Consider the following 18,780-nt stretch of genomic DNA (forward strand, 5'->3'; position numbering starts at 1 on the left):
TGGCAAGCTTCCTTCCCCTTCTTGTCTCCCTTCAGATTAGCTTTTCTCTGTGCTTGCATATCTTTTTAAGAACACATGGGGAGGAAGCTCATTACCCAGGGAAGGCTTTACAGATGGAATGTTTACACTAAACGGTTAAATGGTGGAGCGAATTTGCCACTTTCCCATTAAAAGCATTTGAAAAACATATTGCGTGAGTATAAATTCCAAACAGGAGCCATATATATTTAGCAAAAGATGACACTTACCTATGCCAATCACCTTTCAAAAATAATCTCCCAGATTATTTTGAAGTTTTAAGGCTTTGTTATAAATTAGTGTCTGCAGTATTACAGCAATGATCATATAATTTATTAGTGCACTGCCTAAAGACACACATACCCTGATTGAAACAAAGACTTTGCGTTGTCAGAAGTCCTTTTATATCATCAAATTTGGTATAAAAACAAGATTAACATTCTGAAAGTAAGTTTAATATTTGTGTCAGAAATGTTATATGATTTAGATCTTTTTCTTTTTTTAATAAAAATGTCACCATTGTTTCAGTGGTGGATTCTTATGAAAGCTGTAGACTGGGAAAAATGCATTAATGTCATAACATTTGATAATACATAGTACGTTATTCCATGTTGATTTGCAATATTACATGACCCAGAGTTTGCATGACATGACATAAGGGGCCAGTTTTTTCTGCAAGTACACATGGGAGCAACAACTGGAATTAAAAAAAAACATGTTAATGGACGTTCAGTCCTATTGAGAAGTGCAGCGCTCTGATTGATTCTGCAGATCATTGTGGTCAGGAAGTTGCAAGGGTTTGCTGACCAGTTCAGTGGGGCCTGATAGCATAGGTAGATACTGTGGGCAGCACAGAGGCATATGTAACATCAGCCTGCAGGCTTAGGGGTGTTGTGTATCAGTGGCCTAATTCACAGTCCAATAAAATCAGCGCTCATCTCTTCTGAGCGACTCGTGAATTAAGCCTTGGATGCATGGCTCCCTGGGGAACCATAATAGGTACTGTAAATAGTGGGGAACAAATTGTATTTATGCCACATTCGAGGCACTACTCTTGCAGAGCAAATGATATTGGCTTCCTTAGTACAGTTTATGGATTAATCACGATTATCATTTTAAACATTGTAAATAATATAGCTGCACAAAACACAGAAAAACATGCTAGTCCAAGCCTTTCCAGGAGTTCATCATCTAAACAGATGACATAATATGCACTAGAAGACTCAATAGATGGTTCCTAAAGCATACGCCTGCTGAATAGTCTTTAGTTACCCAGTTATCCAGTTATTTATATCTAATAGTTATCCAGAGGTGGGGCTTTAGTTCAACGTGGCACAGCAATAAATGTCAGTTCTATTACCTTCAATGTGATGGAAAGTTAAAACTTCTGGTTCAGGCCCTCTTTAGGCAAATTTAACTTTGCTTTCCTTTAGGAAGATACAATTTAGGGTAGGTCTTTCAGATGTATCTGTATAAAAACTGTAAATAAAGAGGCAAATGAATATTTTACAATCATTTTAGTTTTACAGAATGTCTGTGCTTCTCTTTATGCTGCATATTTATGCAGCAATTAACTGTTAGAAATGAAATGTGAAGTGCATTTAATTTTTCTTCAAAATCATATAGAGGAATATATAAGCAACAAGCAGATTTTTCTAAGTGGCAAACCATAAAAGTTGTCGATATTTTTGACAGGAGTTTACTCCTAGTTCTGTCTAAACCATAAATATAAGTGTCTTTAATTTTCCTGCAGAAGATAACAAGCATATATAGTTGTTTCTCCTACCTTGTATAACACTGACCTCCCTCTCCCTAAGTAAAATGTAGAAAGATGTGTTTCAAGGGCCACAGATATACATTGTGTGCATTGACTGTATGGCATTCTAAGCTCTAACGTTTGGAATAAAATTATAGAATGCTTCTGTGCAAATTGAACATGGATTTTATGAGAGAACAAAACTAGCAATGACAGACACCTTTCTGAGGAATGGAATTCCTAGAAAAGGACAGAATCATTGGGTTTCCATTCAGATCTATAAGCCTGTGATTGGGATAATGTTTCAGCAAGCTGAGATTATCCAAGTAAAAATTTGTAACTCCTATCACATACTCTATTATTCATAGTTTTCTTCTGAGTAACAATCCTTTAATTCCATTCATATGCACTAGACTCATGTGTACCTGTCTGAGGATACATTATACTCTTACAACATAAGGCTACAGGGGATGAGGTGATATTCCATCTGACAGGGTTCAGTGGTTTCCCTACTGACTGAGAAAATTGTGATTTTAAGGCACTAGACTCATCCATCATTACAAGAATGGGTCACAGATTTGACAAAAAATTTTATGAAAAATAATCTGTGGTATAGAAAATAAACTAATCAGTTTTGATGAAATCTTTAAACCATTTATATACTATATTGAAGAACAGACCAAAGTTTTCAGGCTATAGATACAAGTTTCGCCTTTTAAAAATATATAGAACCAATCTCTTCAAAAATAAATAACTTTTCTAATGTTTCGAAGTAATGAAGTTCATGTTGCTGAAGCAGTATTTTTTCACTTGTACAGTATTTTTATCATACACACAGTTTCACTAGTTAAGGTATACTATTTCGTGATAATACCTTCAAGGGAAATACCTTGCTAGGCATTGAAGACAGTTAGCTGTGAGGAAGAAGAAAAAGGAGAAGGGTGTAAATTGGGAGATAGACAGTGTATTTGTACATGCTATAGTCCATAGTCCATAGTGTCTTTCTCTGTGTGGCTGGACTAGGGAAAATTTAGTGAAATGCTGCAAGGCAAGGACACGACCAACAAAGCTAGAGCTATAGAGATTCATGAGTCTAATACCATGTAGTAATCACTACAGCTGAAAGGATGTACAGCTGGCAGCAGAGCTGCTCTGCATTCACTCCACTTCAAGCTGAATGATTACTAACAGAATTTATTTCCCTTCAAATCTTTTTGAATTCCCTACACAAAGCACATTTATTCAGACTTTGCACAAAAAAAGGGCTGTGCTTGTCTCTCTGCTGATAATTATTTGACTAGGAAAAGCATAGCCATGTTTGGATATTGCCACGTTTATTCTTACTTGTTTGTATGGTGCTATCACCTGAGCAAAGATGGGGAACTCACCAGCTGATGGACTGGTTAAACATAAACTGTTAGGAGCAAAAGGGGAGTGCTAATAAGTATCTTTAGTATCTTTGAGTTGAGGAAATAGGGCTAACAAAATATAAACAGAAAAATGCAGTATTAGTTTACCAAATATTATGTCTGAGTAGATGGACCTTCCTATCTCTGGGAAAAAACATCTAATCTTCTATTTTCTCATGTCCTTTGAGTGAAGCTTAAAACTGTTTTCTTATTTTGTCTTTCATCTTTACTATACCTGAATGATCAAGTTTATATCAGCATTTCTACTAGAAACAACTTTTGTGCTGTTACCTAGGGAGTAGATGCAGTACTCTGGTTCATCTTGACTGACCTAACCATGTCTAACTATATTGGCTATACTAAAGGTGAAGGGAATGGGCTTTAAGAGAGGAAGGTACTAGTGCATGAGACACAAAGGAAAAGGAATTAGCAAGAATAAGATGAAAAAATCAAGAGTCCTTAGTAAAGAGCAGAGCTATCTGTGAACAAAGCCAGACACTGATTTAAGCAGGTCCTTCGCTGGTCAACTAGCGACTTGAAACTACTTGTTCTTGCAGAAGACGGAGAAAATGTGGGGAGCACCTTCTCTTTTCTTGTACGCTGATGTTGAGTAGAAGATCACTCTATAACGCCAATACATCTTGTCCTCCAATATGTACCAGGGCAATCCTTAGCTTCAGCTGTATGGTAGAGGATGGTGCTGTGCATGGTGCTTCTCGTGCAAACTAGCAGACAGAAGATCTGCAGCTTGGAGTGACCTGCAGGAAACCAGCCTGTCTCAGGCATGTGCAGGTAGATTAGCTTTGCTCTTGAGTGGTGATGCTACTAGCCCATTCCTTGCACATTCTACCTGATACAATAAGATGTCTTTTGGTGTGAGTGCCACTGAAGAATCCTCAGTCTTTTGTCTCACCTTTTTTAGAGGCTTTTTTGATTGTTGTATTATTATCAAATCAGAATAGGAAATGCTCTTAAAAATTGTTCCTGCAAATTTCTGTGCTGATATCTCTCCAGCAAGATTGTTGCTGCTAGCACAGATCTCAGAAATGCCAGTTTTAACACTTTATTTCCCAAACTATTTCACAGCTTCTGTTTGTGAGAGAGTCTTCTGACTAGGCAAACTTCAAGGATGCTCTGGTGTGCAGGATATTGGTAACTTTCAGTCTTACAATGTACAGAGGGCTAAAGAAGATAGAATTTGTGTATTGTCTCATTGCTTCCTGTGTGGTAGCAGCACTCTCATATCCTGACAGAAGTTAGGCTGACAGTGCTGCTGCTATATTTTATTATCACTATAGACTATACCATTTTCCTCGTGTTATTTGCTTGTATTAACTCCTGGAATTTGCCACATACCAAAATCAGTTAATTAACTCACATTAATTAAAATGTATTCATGGTGAGGGAAGGAGCATGTACTTGAGAACAGCAATATGTTTTGATTTTGAGTGAGGTGTGGAGGCTAAGTGGAGAATCAGGGTGACAGTGCTAGTGAGGAGCTGCCTAACATGCAAGAGGAGAAGGCAATGGAGTGTGGCAGGGTGCAGACATGGTCATTAAAATTGTGCATCTGTAACAGGCAAATGAGGAGGACCAGGGAGATAGAGGGGGTGGTCAAGATGGGAGCTTCAGTGAAAGTGGAGAGCAGAACTGGGGAAAGAACAAACAACATTTGGCAGAGATTTCAGAGGTGATGGTAGGGCTGAAGGTGGATAAATGTCATGTTTTATTGGCTTTGCAATAGAAATTATATATCAGAAGATGAAATTGCCTATATATTCTTCCTCCTTTTGCAGACTTAAGCTTCTAACAATGATTTTTTTTTCCTTATCTCCTTTTGAGCTTTCAGGGTCAGTAGTAGAATCTCAAAATTTATAGAGAAGATATTGTAGTGGGGGACTCTTAGGGAAATTCACTGACAAAGTAGAAACTATCATAGGAATTATATTTTAATCTTGGTTAAATTCATAATATTCTGAGGAAAAAAAATGAATAATAGAACACACTGCAAAATGCATTGCTGTAAGTTTTTGAGAATGTACTGGAGAGTTGTAGGGATAGCTAAATTGCTTTCTTATTCCTACATGTGACCAATGGGGTCACAGGGAGCACTAGTCCCTCCTCAGCCCATAACACATTCCTCCATTCCTGACTAATTTGGCTCAAAGATACCTCAGGTCTACACTCTGTAGTCAAGGGACTCTGCTCATGGGTAGAGCACTCATGGAGACAGGGATTTGCAAGGTCAGCACCTTGTGTGCAATCCTGCAAGGACATTTTGCACTGGTGCAAGACAGAACACAGAATGCCTGAGAGATTAAAGACCGTTACTGGAGAATAACGAGGCAGCTGTTGGAATAGACACTTGATGCTGCTTATAACCAACTTCTTTCTACCTGTCTCTGACTCAGCATCCAAAATTGCTTGTCACTTCTGAAAGCGAAGCCTTTTGTATTTAAATGTAAAAAAGAAAAGGTAGGTAGGGAAAAAAAGACATGTACTGAGAAAGAATTTGTAGTGTTTGTTCTTTGCCCACAACTTGTTTCTAAATTCAGTAAGATACTCTGCTAGCACTGACATTGAAATGAGTCAGTTTTGAAGAGCCCCAAAATATTTATAACCACCTCATTTATCATTTATTTTGGTTTGAAATAGTAAGCTAAAATTGCATAGAATATTTGTATTGAGTATCAGGTTTAGTAGTCAGATTTATACAATGTTTTTTTTCTTTTTAAATCAGGTCACTTAATTTAAAAGAATTCATTTAAATTACCTTGAGTCTACCCTTAAAAAAGCAATCAGGTTAAAGAAGGGAGGTCTTATATGGGATGGCCAAAGACATACTGCAGTTTTCTAATAGAATGGGCATGCTGTCATCACAGGACAGCCCCTCAGTTCGTGATGTGCGCAAATTTTTTTCATCATAGTGTGAAATGTACCTCTGTACTGCCAATTCTTACAAGCCACCACTCAAGTATGGCTATAAATACACAAGCAAACAGAACAGCCAGTAATATCAGGAATTCTTTTCACACAGCCTTTGACATCACAGTGTTTAACTGACACAATGCTCTTGAAGACTTGAAGAATCTCAAAGTTTTAAAAGTTCCACTACTTTCTTCTATGCATTGCATTTCATTGCATTGGTAAGGGATCGTATTTGGCAGAAAACTCCACATAGCATCCAGGAAAACTGAAAATGCAGCACACATGCTGTCTATCTCTGTCCTTGTTTTCGAGTGGGAACTTGACAGCATTAACCGTAACTGAGAGTCAAATATACTTTACACTACCTGTCTCTTCTGTCTGAAAAGTGAATAGTCCTTCTGATATCAAGGGAACCGGTTGCCAATTCACAGAACTTATTTTTTCAATAATTGTTAGCAACTGAATACTTGGACTACAGCTTCAGGCCAAACAGCAGCTTTGTCACAAAGAGACTATACAAAACAAGCATGTTTTTCTTCCTTTTTGGAGGTGTATGAATTGTCTTCTGGCATCTGTAGAAGTTAAAATGTCAGTCGTTTGTGGGTCTGACCATGAAGATTTTTGAAATCTGAAGTTTTAGAAGAGCAGGGTGAAAGGATCACAATACTGTCAACCAGAGCTACTTTCTCTTGACTGTGTCCCCATTATATACTCCTTTGCCTGTAAGGTTCACAAGTGAGTAGCTACCACTGTATGTAATAGAAACTGTGTTTTCAGAGGTGGGTGCATTAGACAGTCACTACTGCAGTTCAATATTATTAAGATTTTCCAAAAATTTCCTTAAGAACGTGAGCACTCTTCCAGATTAGAAGCGACTACTCTCATTGTCTGAACATGCTGAAGAAAAAGCTCTATGCAGGAAGCTGGTAGTATTCCTTCAGCTGGCAAAAGAGGGCACTTTCTGTTACATAATTACATTATTGCATCATACTAGCTGAAATCAAAATAAAAATAAACCCCCTCTCTGTCAATTTAGCTACGAGCATTTTGAGGGAGGTAGACAGATAGCACTTAAATGCAAAGAGGTAGAATGTCTCTTCTAATTAATGTATATTCAGACAAGGATAGGGTTCAGCTGTCCTGCATGAAGAAGAAACTGTTTTCCCTATTTCAGCTCAAGTACTTAAGTTTTGCTAAAAATTAGTCTGAAGATTCTTGTAAAATCCAAGAGAATTAGCACTATGGCGGAGTAAAGGAAAACCACAAAATCCTCATCTCTGATGATAGCTTACTATTAAACATGCTAATCACTGGCTGCAGATTAGTTATGTCAATGATAGTACAAAATACATAGCTCTCTCTTCTCTGCTGCCAGTAATACTGTGCTGGCATTGAAAATCCTTTTCCCTTTGTATTTAGATCCTGATACAGAAAAAAACAAAAAAACAAGAAAACAAAAAACAATCCATGATGCTAGAAACAGTCTTTCGTAGAAAAACCAATCAGGTCTTATTTTATAATGTACCAATCTGATTATCTCTTTTAATATGAATTTACTAAATGAAATCATACATAATAAAAGAACATATAAAATCAGTAGTGAGAAAATAAGCAGCTGTATTGAGGCAGAACTGCAAATGAAGAGGCTTACCATCAGAAGTGCTAGCATCTTTCAAAACCAAAATAGAAACTTCCTATTCACCCTGTCATGCAATTCTAAATATTTCTCCAAACTATACTGATCATCTGTGATTTTTCTCCAGTTATGTAGCTAAGTATAGTTCATATACAAAGTGGCAATGGGCCCACAATTCCAAAGACCTTCCAAAGCCCAAAGTTTTGCTTCTTTCAGAAATATGTATTAGGTAAATCCTACTGCATGTCTAATGAGAACCTTTGAAAAGGTCAGAGAAAATAGACTAATGAATGTTAGATAAATTAGGCTTTTGGGAATTTCTCTTTTAATAGACAAGATGATAGTTTTAACAACTGATTACTGTTGATCTGAGAGGCATCTATTAAGTCCATGTCTTTTAAAACTGAAAACCTGTAGTATTCTCCAAAAACTAAGATTTGTAATGCTTCTGAGCTCAAATATTGCTGGAGCCCATTCAGATCCACCAGGGGTTATTTGGGTCCTGTAAATGCAGCAGAAGCTGCTGTGTTTGCATTTTCTTGTGTCCTATAAATACATCAGAGGAGGCTGCCTATCATCATCAAATTTTGCTGGTTCTGGCTTTTGACTTTAGCACTGAGCCATTACTTACTTAACTGTCTGTTGTCAGACAAACTCAAATTGTCAGTTGGCTATGGGGATAACTCAGGTGAGTCTGTGAAGCTTGTAATTAATTGTATTGATATCCTGAAGAAGAATATCAAAAGACATCGATTTTAGTCATTCCATCTGTGATTCAGTCCCGTTTTCTCACACCACAAAAGTAGTTTCATGCTTTTGAAATTCAACAGCATTCTCAAGGAAACAGTCAGTTGCTGAAAGTCCTGGCCAGAAGTCACTTTTCCATGTTCCCTGAGTTTGGATTAGAGCTTACAAATGTCTAGAGAGCTCTGCAGCCTGCACTGTGTATCATCTAATCAATGCAAAGACTTTATGGACACGATGTCCGTTTGATTGCCTCTCAGATATACACATAAGCTCCTTCCCTTGTTCAGTGACCCTCTGCCTTTGCAGCAAACTGTCAAGAGCTGAAAGCCTTTCACTTGTTTTGGTTGGTAGGTTTCTTCAGCCAAAAAAAAGTTTAATTCCTCCATAGGTGAGGCATCAGTGAGAAAGAAGAAACTGTTATGAAAAGCTCACTTAGATTTTGATGCAGTCGGGTTTAGATGGTGACCACACAAATAACACGTGCCTTGGTTGCAGTTGTGCTATCTTCTTTGACAATACTGCGTGCATACAAAATGGTACCCTAACTCCATTTTGTCTGAGCTTGTGGATGAAAAAACTAGTCTGTCTTTCAGTCAATCTGAGCTCCCTAACGACTGTACTATAACTCAGTCTTTAATTCACAGAGATCTCCTAAATCCAAATTCTTCTCTTGCTTTTGCAAGGGGTTGGAAATGCCTCTGCCCAGTGTAGCCCAGGATAATCTTGGAGTAAATGTCTTCATAAGTACTTGCAGACTTTATCTAGTTGATCATGTAGTCATTAATGCCCCTGATTTAACTCTTTTTTGGTCCCTCTTTTTGCCTTAATTTACGTTTTTCTTACTGACAGATTTGTTGTGTGAGGGCAGAACATCTTGGACGCCAAAATCCCCTCGTTAGCACCATTTGTTTTCCTCATTTTGCTCAAGTTCATCAAACTCTTGATATTAATGCGATGTGGCCCACTTGTCAGGTCCTACTCCCCTCATTCCCCTCCCTGAAGAGAGTGCTGAAGACAGAAAGTGGCCGACCCTTTGAATTGTGAAAAGTCCTGTCTGATTCAGACAGTGGCAGGCCTTCTCCAGTGAATAAAGCACCAGTCCTCTCCTTTTGGTATTCAGGTTGGCTATTGGCAACTTCCTTTTGGATTAACGAATCTGCAGTATTGGTTGCCTGGCTTTTCATGCCAGTTGTAGGGGAATCCAACTTAATTGGTTACCTTGCCAGTATTTTTTACCTGTTTCTTATTGTTGCTTGCAATAAACTTACTGTTTTCAATCTGGAAACAAGAGATTAAGATCATACTGGATGTATCTAGATGACCAGTGAATACACCCCGACCTGTACCCAGTTAGTCCCAGTACTTTCCATTTTTTACCCTGTATTTGTCTTTCCTACAAAGTTAGTGAAATTTTTTCCTTCTTATCTGCCATCATCTGTGCTGACAAAATACTTGAAATCCCTTGACACTCTGGCTTGTGTAGGAGGTGTAATACTTGGGTGAGTGGGAATAAAATCTTTGTCTACTGTGTTGTGCCTCTGGGCACAGCCTACAATCATTTTACTGGAACATATTAAATCTAATGAAATCGCTCTGTTCTTCAGTCTTGTGAGAATGATATTCACAACACAAATATCTCCTCTGCTCCTTATCCTTTAAATAGAACTAACACTCTGTAGAATCACACTTAATAAAAGTATGTGATTTCTTGTGGTACTAGCATGAGCTTCCCCTGGAACCTGAAATACTCTATTGAATGAGATACTGTGCTAGTTAGTAACCTAGGAAAATATCAATGATGCTTTTAAATTGCCTTTCCCAATGCTAGCTCTCTGGATAAAGTGGGGGTTGCGAAATTTTACCCTGGTACTGCTGAGAAGTTCTACTTCATGTACTTGTGCTCTCAGCCTAGGAATACAAGCCTCCAGCTGTCACAGCAACAGGGCTTGCAACATTGTAGAACAGTTGAATATACTTTCAGGTTTTCCATAAACAGTTTATCATTGAACCTTCCATTATTCTAGTCTTCTGAATTCACTAAAAACTAAGGTCTTTTACCTTACTAACAGAGTAATTGCAGTAATCTTGGCAAGGCGAACAAATGGGAGATCTCTACTCTCTTTTTGCTCTACTCTTTCAAGGTCCAAATGTTACACTAGTTAGTTCACGAATTATCAACTTTCTATGCCCTTTATTTTATAATAGGCTCTAAGATATTTGATTCATAAGTCATAAGCTTTTCCAATTGTGCAGTTAAATTCTTCTTTTAGTGTCCACTGAACGTATCTCTGCAGATCAGCCAACTATGCAACAGGAATAAAGATACAAACCTTTAGTTCTTAGTTTTCATTTATAAGTTTTGTAAGCCTTACTTGCTTTCCAGGAGCTCATGTATGTTCATTACTTTGGTTTTGTGTTCTTTTATCTTCGAAATCCCCACAGTGTAAGTTCATGGAAACTGCTCATAGCAAGGTATTCCCACCGTAAGAAATGACCCTGTCAGCATCATAATTAATCAAGAAACCATGACTGTTGTCAAAGGCAGCCACAGTGAGAAGTTGTCTGCTCCTCAGAGTCAGACTGCTTACCCAAGCATACATCTTTTCAAAAAAAAAAAAAAAAAAAAAAAAAAAATCTGGGTATTCTCCATCACTGTTTCTCAGCTTCTACCACTCTGGACATATGAGATTTTTATTTTCAGCTGAACAGACAGAGTTAGCATTTTGGATGTTAAGATCTAGTAGTTAAAACAAGGTGGCAGAAGTCCTAACCACTGAGTTTTACTCTTGTATTTTCTTTTTATCCCTTTTATTCTTAACTTATTTTTGTCTCACTTCTCACTATGTTAAATAGCTTTAATCATATCCTTCAGTGATATTAAGTAAGTCTTAGATTGCTATGTTCTCAAAATGCTTTACAAAGATTAGCAAGTGTTGTAGTTGAGCAAGAAATGGATTCCCATCCCACAGAAATTTGCAACATATCAAAACATTTCTCCGTACTAAATCAGGACAAAAATCAAAGCAAAAATTGGGGAAAAATTGACTTAGAACATTCATTTCAATTCAGTAATTTCAGTACCGTTCATTTCAGTTTTGTACATTTTAAATTCTCTCTTTAATAACTTGTATTTAAGCCAAAATTTATTTTGAATCAGCGAACTGGAAGTTTTTATTTAAAATGTAGATATAAAATGTTTCAGCAATGTGTATTTTAAGCATTATAGTTGAAAATCTATGCTGAAACCTTCTCTTTCTCATGAAAGATTCGTTTTTGAACATTTGCCTTTTTCCATTACAAATAAAAAAGTTTCCTTGGGAAACTAAAAATTAATTATGGTAGGTATTGTTATCAACATTGAACAGATAGAGTTGCTCTCATAGAGGTGACTAGCACCATTGAGTATCTTGCTGGACTTTCTGCTGCCACTACGTGGGCAGGAACTTCCATGGATGCTTCTATATGCCAGAATCTAATAGCTCTTGGCAGATGTCTCAAGTACCTCGTGGCAGTTCATCTGACAGTAATCATCAATATTTGCACAATTGACTTTATCTTAAAGAAACTGTGGCATAGAAAGGGGATGACTGAGATTTCATCAGTGCCAGTTGATATAAGATAAATTATTTCTGTTTTTCCAACCCAGAATAATTTGGACCACTCAGAATTTCTGTAAAGTAAGCTGTCTGAAGATCTGTACAGCTTTTTTGAAACTTACTCTATAGATATTTTGCACTAGGAGGGATTGGGAAAGAAAGAAGATGGCTTATTTTTTACCACATGTGAAAAATTGGATCTTACTAACTTTGTATGATACAGTTGAAAATGCAGCCTGTGTATCCTCCTCTGATCTCATCTTCTAGATACGCTGAAACCATGCTTTCCTATTGTTGGTGCATTTGAGCAGAGGATTGCTCTTCAGATACTTTTCAGTTTATAATAGTCTACATTTTGAATTTACTTGCTGTGATTACCACTACTCTTTAAAATAACTATGCTTCTTACATTCTGTTAAGAGTATCATATAGTTCCCTTTTGTGCATATTATTTTAATTTTGTCCCTTCTTCTGTTATTAAACATGCTAAAATAGCAATTTTTCCATGAAATATATACGTTGTTCTGTTCTTTTGTCTTGTCAGAGTTCTTCTACTTTATTTTCTTAATTAAGTAAAGTAGTAATAGATTATTAGTAGATGTCCTATATATCTAAACTTACGTAGTCTCTTGTCATTTTAACTGTCGTTTAGGAGGTCCAGCTCCCTTACTAAAGATTCTTAAAGAAAGTAATCTGAACTGGGATAATAGAGAAGATCTCTATGAAGAAATAAAAGCAAAGAGTAAGAAATCAAATAGTTAGATTTCTCAGTGGAGGGTGGTCACTCATTAAATCCTTGAGAAATCAATGCTAAAATTGGTGCTACTTGGTACTCTGATAAAGGGCATTGAAAGTGAGGTGACAGGGTTTTGTGAGTGCAGTAAAAACTAAAGTTAGTTACCAAGATTTACAGAAGGACCTCTCAACTCTGTTTAACATGGTGATAAAATGACAGATGAAGCTTAATGTTGATAGACACAAAGATAATGCACTTGAGGAGAAACAGCTAAGTTAGCTTAGATGCTCAATGATAGGTTCTGAAGTAACTCTTCTCTCTCAGAAAAGAGATCAAGGAGTTTTGGTAGGTAATTTTGGAAAACGTCAGCTCAGTATGCAAATGCAGTCAAGTAAATAGAACAGTGGGAATTATTAAGAAAGAAGTGTAAAAAAGTACAAATAGTGTAGAAAAGAATTATACTATTCTTAATCTGTGATAGACCTGCATTCAAAACTGAGGGCATGTCTCGCTTTCTCATCTTGAAAATAATTTAGGAGGTTTTTGAAAAATACAGAGGTAGGACCCAGAGACAGGTCTGACAAGGATGAAGAGAGGGATATGGTTGTTCACTTTCTCTTCCATTCAAAAGGTAGGTTAGCTAAGTTTTAATGCAGTACTTCAGGTATAGATATGCTACTAGATGTGATTATATTACTTATATGCTCTTTATAATGCAGACAAGGATACCATGTTTCTGAATACTGAGCAGATATCTTCACTGTACTGTATGCAGTAACAAGGAATAAGTGAACTTACTTGATTAGTTTTGAATCCAGGAGAGGAAGGAGAAATGTCACTGGAAAAATGCAGTTTTCACTACAGACTGTGGGTGGAAGCTTGGTGTATTATGGTTGCTGGGAAGGTGAATGTTGAAAACATATGGATTTACACCTCAGCAAAAATATTCATTAATGTGCAAAAGTAGTTGAAGAGGTGTGCAAAATCTGAAGCTCCAGGAACCTTGCCTTTTCTTTTTTAATGACCCAAGATGTTTGTTTTGTCAGCAGAGGAAATAAACTACTGCCCTTTTTTGGCTTTGTGCAGCTCTTTACAAAGAAGCCAACTAATTGTTCCATTGAAAATCCAATGTTACTGGAACATTGCTATTCATCACAGAGAGAAGTGTGAAGCATCATGTTTGCTTAATAGTTTATGGCCTATGAATTTGCCCACCAAGGGATCTCGGTTCTTATTTGTTGAAAGTCAAGGGATAAGCAAGTACTCACAATAAACATTATCATTTTCTGAGTGAGATAAAGTACACTGATACTGGCTATGTAGTCATAATGTAATGCTCAAGACAAAAAAAATAATCCAAGCAAGGCATAATTAGCTAGCTTCTGGCATTATACACACCTCAGGAACTGCAAAATTGTATTACTATATCAAACAAGTCCCTCTGAATTACTCTGTCATCTGAATGGAGATACTGATGTACTTTGATTTTATGCATTGTTGTGATGCTACAAAAAAATCCCCCAAACCACACCAACGTGTTCCCTTTAATGTTATCCTGGCAACCTAAATTTAACCATTTTAAGTTAACAATTTCTCACTGGCAAACCAACAGTAGAAGGCTTATTTGTACGACCTTTTAACAACTTCTCCCTTTCCTACATCTCTTCAAGATGTTTATGACTGAACAGTATTATGTACAGTGCAGTTCATACACAATCTTACATGTCTCTCTTCCTCATCCTCGGAAGTGATTCTCTGCATTCCATGAAGAGCTCTGAGATTCCTCGCATTAAAATAGTCTGCATTGAATTCCCTGTCTGATGATCAACTTCATTTCATATGTCAATAGGACACGTAGTCTGATAGCTATTATGCTCTGTTTCACCCTGGGGGCTGAGCTACTTTAACAGGCATTGTATTCCTGCAGATATATTCTTGGAGGTAGGAGGACAAAAAGGGTTAAGTCCTGATGTCCTAGTCGCTGGGCCTTCAAGATCAAATTCATATTTTTACTGGAACTGGTTTGTTGAGCAGGCAGCGCATAGCCAGATGGGACAGTATTCTTTTTATCCCCAACCAGACAGTGTACAGAGAGTACACTAGCAGTGCTCCCAGCATATAAAAGTGGTGTGCCCAGCTCCTAAATAAAGCAGGAGGAAAAAAGGGAAGCAAATCCTCTTCCTGTTTTATGTTTAAATAGAAGAGTGCAATAGAAGAGGAGACAAAAAGGTTTGCCTCTTCCTGTTCACACCTAGAAAGCACAGTCTGACTAGATCATTCAGAGATGGTGTGTAGGAGAAGTCATCCCAAATAATAATCTTGAAAGGTGAGACAGATGCATCCTGCCACATAAGGATAATAGTTTTTTTTTTTTTTTTTTTTAAAAAAAAAAGGGGGGGGGCTTCTGCTGCAGTAGATGTAAAAATTTCACTAAAATGAAGAAAGCTGGAAGAAGAAAGCAGATAAACATACAGAAAGGAGCAGCAGTACAAGTAGAAAAAAACGGATTTCTGGAGATGTCCATTACAAGGAAACCTGTGTTTTACCTGAGCAAATCTACAGGAGTGGCTGCTTTTTGGCACCGCAGGCTGATTTTGTAATACAGTGTACTAGCAGAATAAGAGCTGATGTCGACATTGGAACGTGCCCACCCTCATACTTGCACTGTTTGAACTGAATCAATCGAAAATGATGCAGTTATTTGGTATCTTTGAATGAGAAGCCAGCCTGAGTGCACAGTGATACCCGAGTTAGGGTCCATGCTCATGCCACGCTGCCTTGCTCGTTTCACACGTACTCCCTAGATAAAGCCACCGCTTGCACCATCATGCAGTGCTTTCAGACCAGTATACAAAATAACATGGCAGGCCTGCGAGGGAAATGTCTGTTCTTTCAGTAGATGTTGAGATGCTGATGTTTTGGGGATGTTAGGAATAGAGACAATGATGAGGACATGCAAGAATCCATCCTTTCCTTCTTCCCCAAAAGCCAGACTGCAGGTGGTAGTTTCTGTTTATTGAGATAGAAGGTTATAAAAATCTTACGTGATTTATAACATATATCTCAAAGGAGAAGCAATTTGTGATACTCTATTAAGGCAGCTGGAGTCTGATTGCACCAGCATATCTCCAAATTCATGTGTAGCATCTTATGTCCAGTTTGCATGCATATAAGTGATCACAAGTGATGCAAAGTAGACAGTCCATCACATTCATTTTATTTTATAAACAAGCAGTTATGAAAGATCATCATAACTTTTTAAGATGTTGCTAAAGTGGCAGGGTTTTTTTAAACTTGGCAGTCCTTATAAACTAAAGTATGTTTTTACTTGGAGGTTCTTTTTCCCTGAGTGAATGTGAAAAGTGTTCTTTCTATGGGAAATCATTATTTCCTCTCTTGTTAAATTAGGAAAGGCTTGTGAAAAAAAAAAGGCCTCATGATGATAGTGTATGAAAATTGTAAAATATAATTTAGTATCTTTTTAAGATGAATGACTTTTTCATTGTTTTATTACTAATAGCAAATGCATTTCAAAATCAAAGTAACATGTTAGAATCCACATCTTTACTCTGCTACTGAAATTATGTTTTGATTTCTTTGACATGATCCCTGATTGCTGTGAGAAGAATCAGTTCAGTATTTTTGTTCTTAGATTCCCCCTCCTTTGTCTTGCAGCTACTTGTGGCAGATTCCATTAACAATTGCAGTAGGAAACACGAGCCACATCTCATCAGAGGCAATTATATGGGTGTCTAACAAATCAGGTAAAAACAAACTTTCCTCCCCGTGGAATCTCATAACGCATACTTGTGTTTTCCTCAAATGTTTCTTTGGAATTGATCCTAGATAATTGTTCAGTTGCTCTGCACCCAGTCTTAGCTTCTTGGAATGAATTGGGGAGGGAGGGAGGAGGAAGGAAGGATAAACATCAAGTAGGAAGATTAGTAATTTTCACAGAAGCTAGGGCGTATAATGAAAAGCTTTTACAAAGAAATGTGTACCTAAGTACCAAATATTTTATATTTAGCAACATGTATCAAATTATTGGTGAATGCAGTTACCTTTATTGATTGGTGAAAGTTAAATATAATACTTTCTTAGCAAAACATCTGATGAGTTTGACTTAATAAATGCAAAATATTTAGAATTCTGACATTTTGTAATTCTAATCTATAGGCTGAACCAGGGCTAAGAAATGTTTGCTGTCTTTAAAAAGTCTCCATAATGATCTAACAAAGTATTTGTTATCCCTGCTAGATAAATAGATACTGGACCTTGAAACTGCATTATTCTGATTGCCACTTGTTTTCTCCCTCCTCAGTTCCTACAAGGTCATGGTAGCAACTGTCATGAGAACAGCTAGGGCTGGTTGCCAGTTTTCTTCTATCACCTGAAAGGAGCCCATCATAGAAATTTTATAAAATATTTCTCTGTTTCCTTGCTACATCAGCTGACAGTTTGGGGCTGAAATTGAAGTGGATGAGGAAAGAAATGTGGAGACTTGAATAAAATGATTCTAAGGAATGGAAAATAAGGAGCCATTCATCCCCTTGACACATGCAGCCCTACAACACATGAACTGTAGAGGGAGAACTGACCCCTTCTTGTGGTGTAAAAAGGATATAGAGAAAGGGGAATGAATCAGACCTGTATGTGCCTGTGTTTTCCCTTTTTTTCACTCTAAGTCACTAAAGGATAGTATTCACATAGAGCTTAGCAGCCAACAGGACTAGAAGTGGATGGTGAATGCAGTCAGGGGAAAACTGAGCATCCCAACTTTCTAATGGTCTAAGGTATACGTTTCTTCATTCTGATTATTTGCAGCCTATCAGATTCTAACATTTTTTACACTGCTCTCGTGATAAAATGCAATTCTGGGCACTGGTCTAGAAATGTGCCTGAGACCAGGGCATATTTCGTGCCTGGAAAACACACTCTAGTCAGAGTATACAGGTGCTGCCTTGGTTTGCAGAAGCTTTGCACTGGCCATACTTTTTAATATTAACACTTCAGGAGTACTTCAAAACCTCTTTGCACTTTCACAATCTGCCTTAATGACCTGGTCTGCTCTTGTGTTTTAGGGCTTGATTGAACTCATTGAAGTTAATAGTGAGATTCCCATTGACTTCGGGAAGAGTTGATCATCTCATCTCATCTCATCTCATCTCATCTCATCTGGATCTCATCTCATCTCATCTCATCTCGTTAGATTGTACATGCATGCCTCCTTCCCTTCACTTCTGCCTTGAAAGTTCAGAACATCACTTTCTCTCACATTATCTTCAGAGTTGCTTCCTCATTGCTTTTTACTTGCTGTGGAGGAACAAGTCCATGAAACCACTTCTAGGATAGCTAACTACTCCTACCATAATGCCTTCAAGGAATTAACAAATCAAGGATGGCCAATTTGAGCAATGATTTTGAGGTGGTTGTTCTATAGAAATTAAAGATGAACCTTTCACAGTGATCTGAGTCATTAGTTTCCTGTGTAGCTAATCAATGCCACTATGATCTGTTTTCTTTATCCTTGTCCTTCCTCATTTCTTTTTCACTCAGTCACTCACTTGCTGCATCTCATTAAAAATTTAGAAACTCTAAACTTATGAGTACAGTGAGGATGTCGTCTTGCTTCTACTTATTGTTTTCTAGCTCACTTGAAGGTGAGCTAGCTCAATATACAAAATCAATGAGAACATGCCTGGATGTGATCAGAATATCCCTGGATGTGCTCAATGTATGATTCATTATATGTACTGTTATGTACTGGGGCTGCTATTGATGATTCTGTGATATTCTTGGAGGGTTTTTTTCAGCTGGTATGTTTATTTTCTGGGGATCTGGAAGGCATTCTGAGACTGGAAGGGGCAGCTTCCAGGATCACTTTTTGTGAGAGGGAAGAGTCCCAAAGAGTTTCCACCGTGCAGAAGACATGTTTCAGTGTTGTCTTAGAGAGT

General features: G+C 37.4%; 1 protein-coding gene across 1 annotated transcript in view; it reads left to right on the plus strand.

Annotated features, from left to right (window-relative positions):
- The window catches only part of TRHDE (thyrotropin releasing hormone degrading enzyme), a 214,615-nt gene that overhangs the window by 141,540 nt on the left and 54,295 nt on the right, over positions 1 to 18,780 (plus strand). Inside the window, exon 10 of the mRNA XM_062584629.1 lies at positions 16,502 to 16,590. Coding sequence (XP_062440613.1) covers positions 16,502 to 16,590 — 89 coding nt within the window. The remainder of the gene's footprint in view (positions 1 to 16,501; positions 16,591 to 18,780) is intronic.

Source organism: Rhea pennata, chromosome 1 (genome assembly GCF_028389875.1).
Source record: "Rhea pennata isolate bPtePen1 chromosome 1, bPtePen1.pri, whole genome shotgun sequence".
Lineage (NCBI taxonomy): Eukaryota > Metazoa > Chordata > Aves > Rheiformes > Rheidae > Rhea > Rhea pennata.